The sequence below is a fragment of the Frankliniella occidentalis genome, unplaced genomic scaffold, assembly GCF_000697945.3.
Source record: "Frankliniella occidentalis isolate FOCC.00 unplaced genomic scaffold, Focc_3.1 Scaffold2, whole genome shotgun sequence".
NCBI classification, from domain to species: Eukaryota; Metazoa; Arthropoda; class Insecta; order Thysanoptera; family Thripidae; genus Frankliniella; species Frankliniella occidentalis.
In genome coordinates this window covers 3,132,922-3,133,278 of record NW_026267132.1, presented here as the reverse complement: position 1 = coordinate 3,133,278, position 357 = coordinate 3,132,922, and the positions used below count along the sequence as shown (strand labels likewise).

At 33.3% G+C, this 357-nt stretch overlaps 1 protein-coding gene across 2 annotated transcripts in view; it reads left to right on the top strand.

Moving 5' to 3' along the window:
* Positions 1-357, top strand: part of LOC113204423 (ubiquitin-like protein 7) — a 16,403-nt gene extending 16,046 nt beyond the window's left edge. For both annotated transcript variants that reach the window (XM_052264428.1, XM_052264432.1), the window contains exon 9: positions 1-357. In XM_052264428.1, the coding sequence (XP_052120388.1) occupies positions 1-90 (90 nt within the window). In that variant the 3' untranslated portion in view covers positions 91-357.

The window sequence follows — 357 nt, the reverse complement described above, 5'->3', positions numbered from 1 at the left end:
CATGCCCTCTCTATCACTGGGGGAGACGTCCAGGCTGCAATCAATCTAGTACTGAGTGGTGTAATTACTGGTGATGATGATGACCAGTGATTTCTTTCAGCTTCATTCTTTGATATCCCATTGTTTAAATAATTGGCACACCAGCAAACATAAACTAATCCTGGTCAATCAAAAGTTCCAATAGTTTGTTTGCTGTTAGGCTAATGAATGATTATTGTGATTCTCTTAAGTGTGAGGAAGAGGTATTTATTTAGTGTGTTTTTTCTTTTTTTAGTAAATTCTATGTAAATGTTTCTTATCTTGTTTATAGATATCAATGAAAAGTAGGATTAAATTAAAGTTATAGTCAGAGAAGAA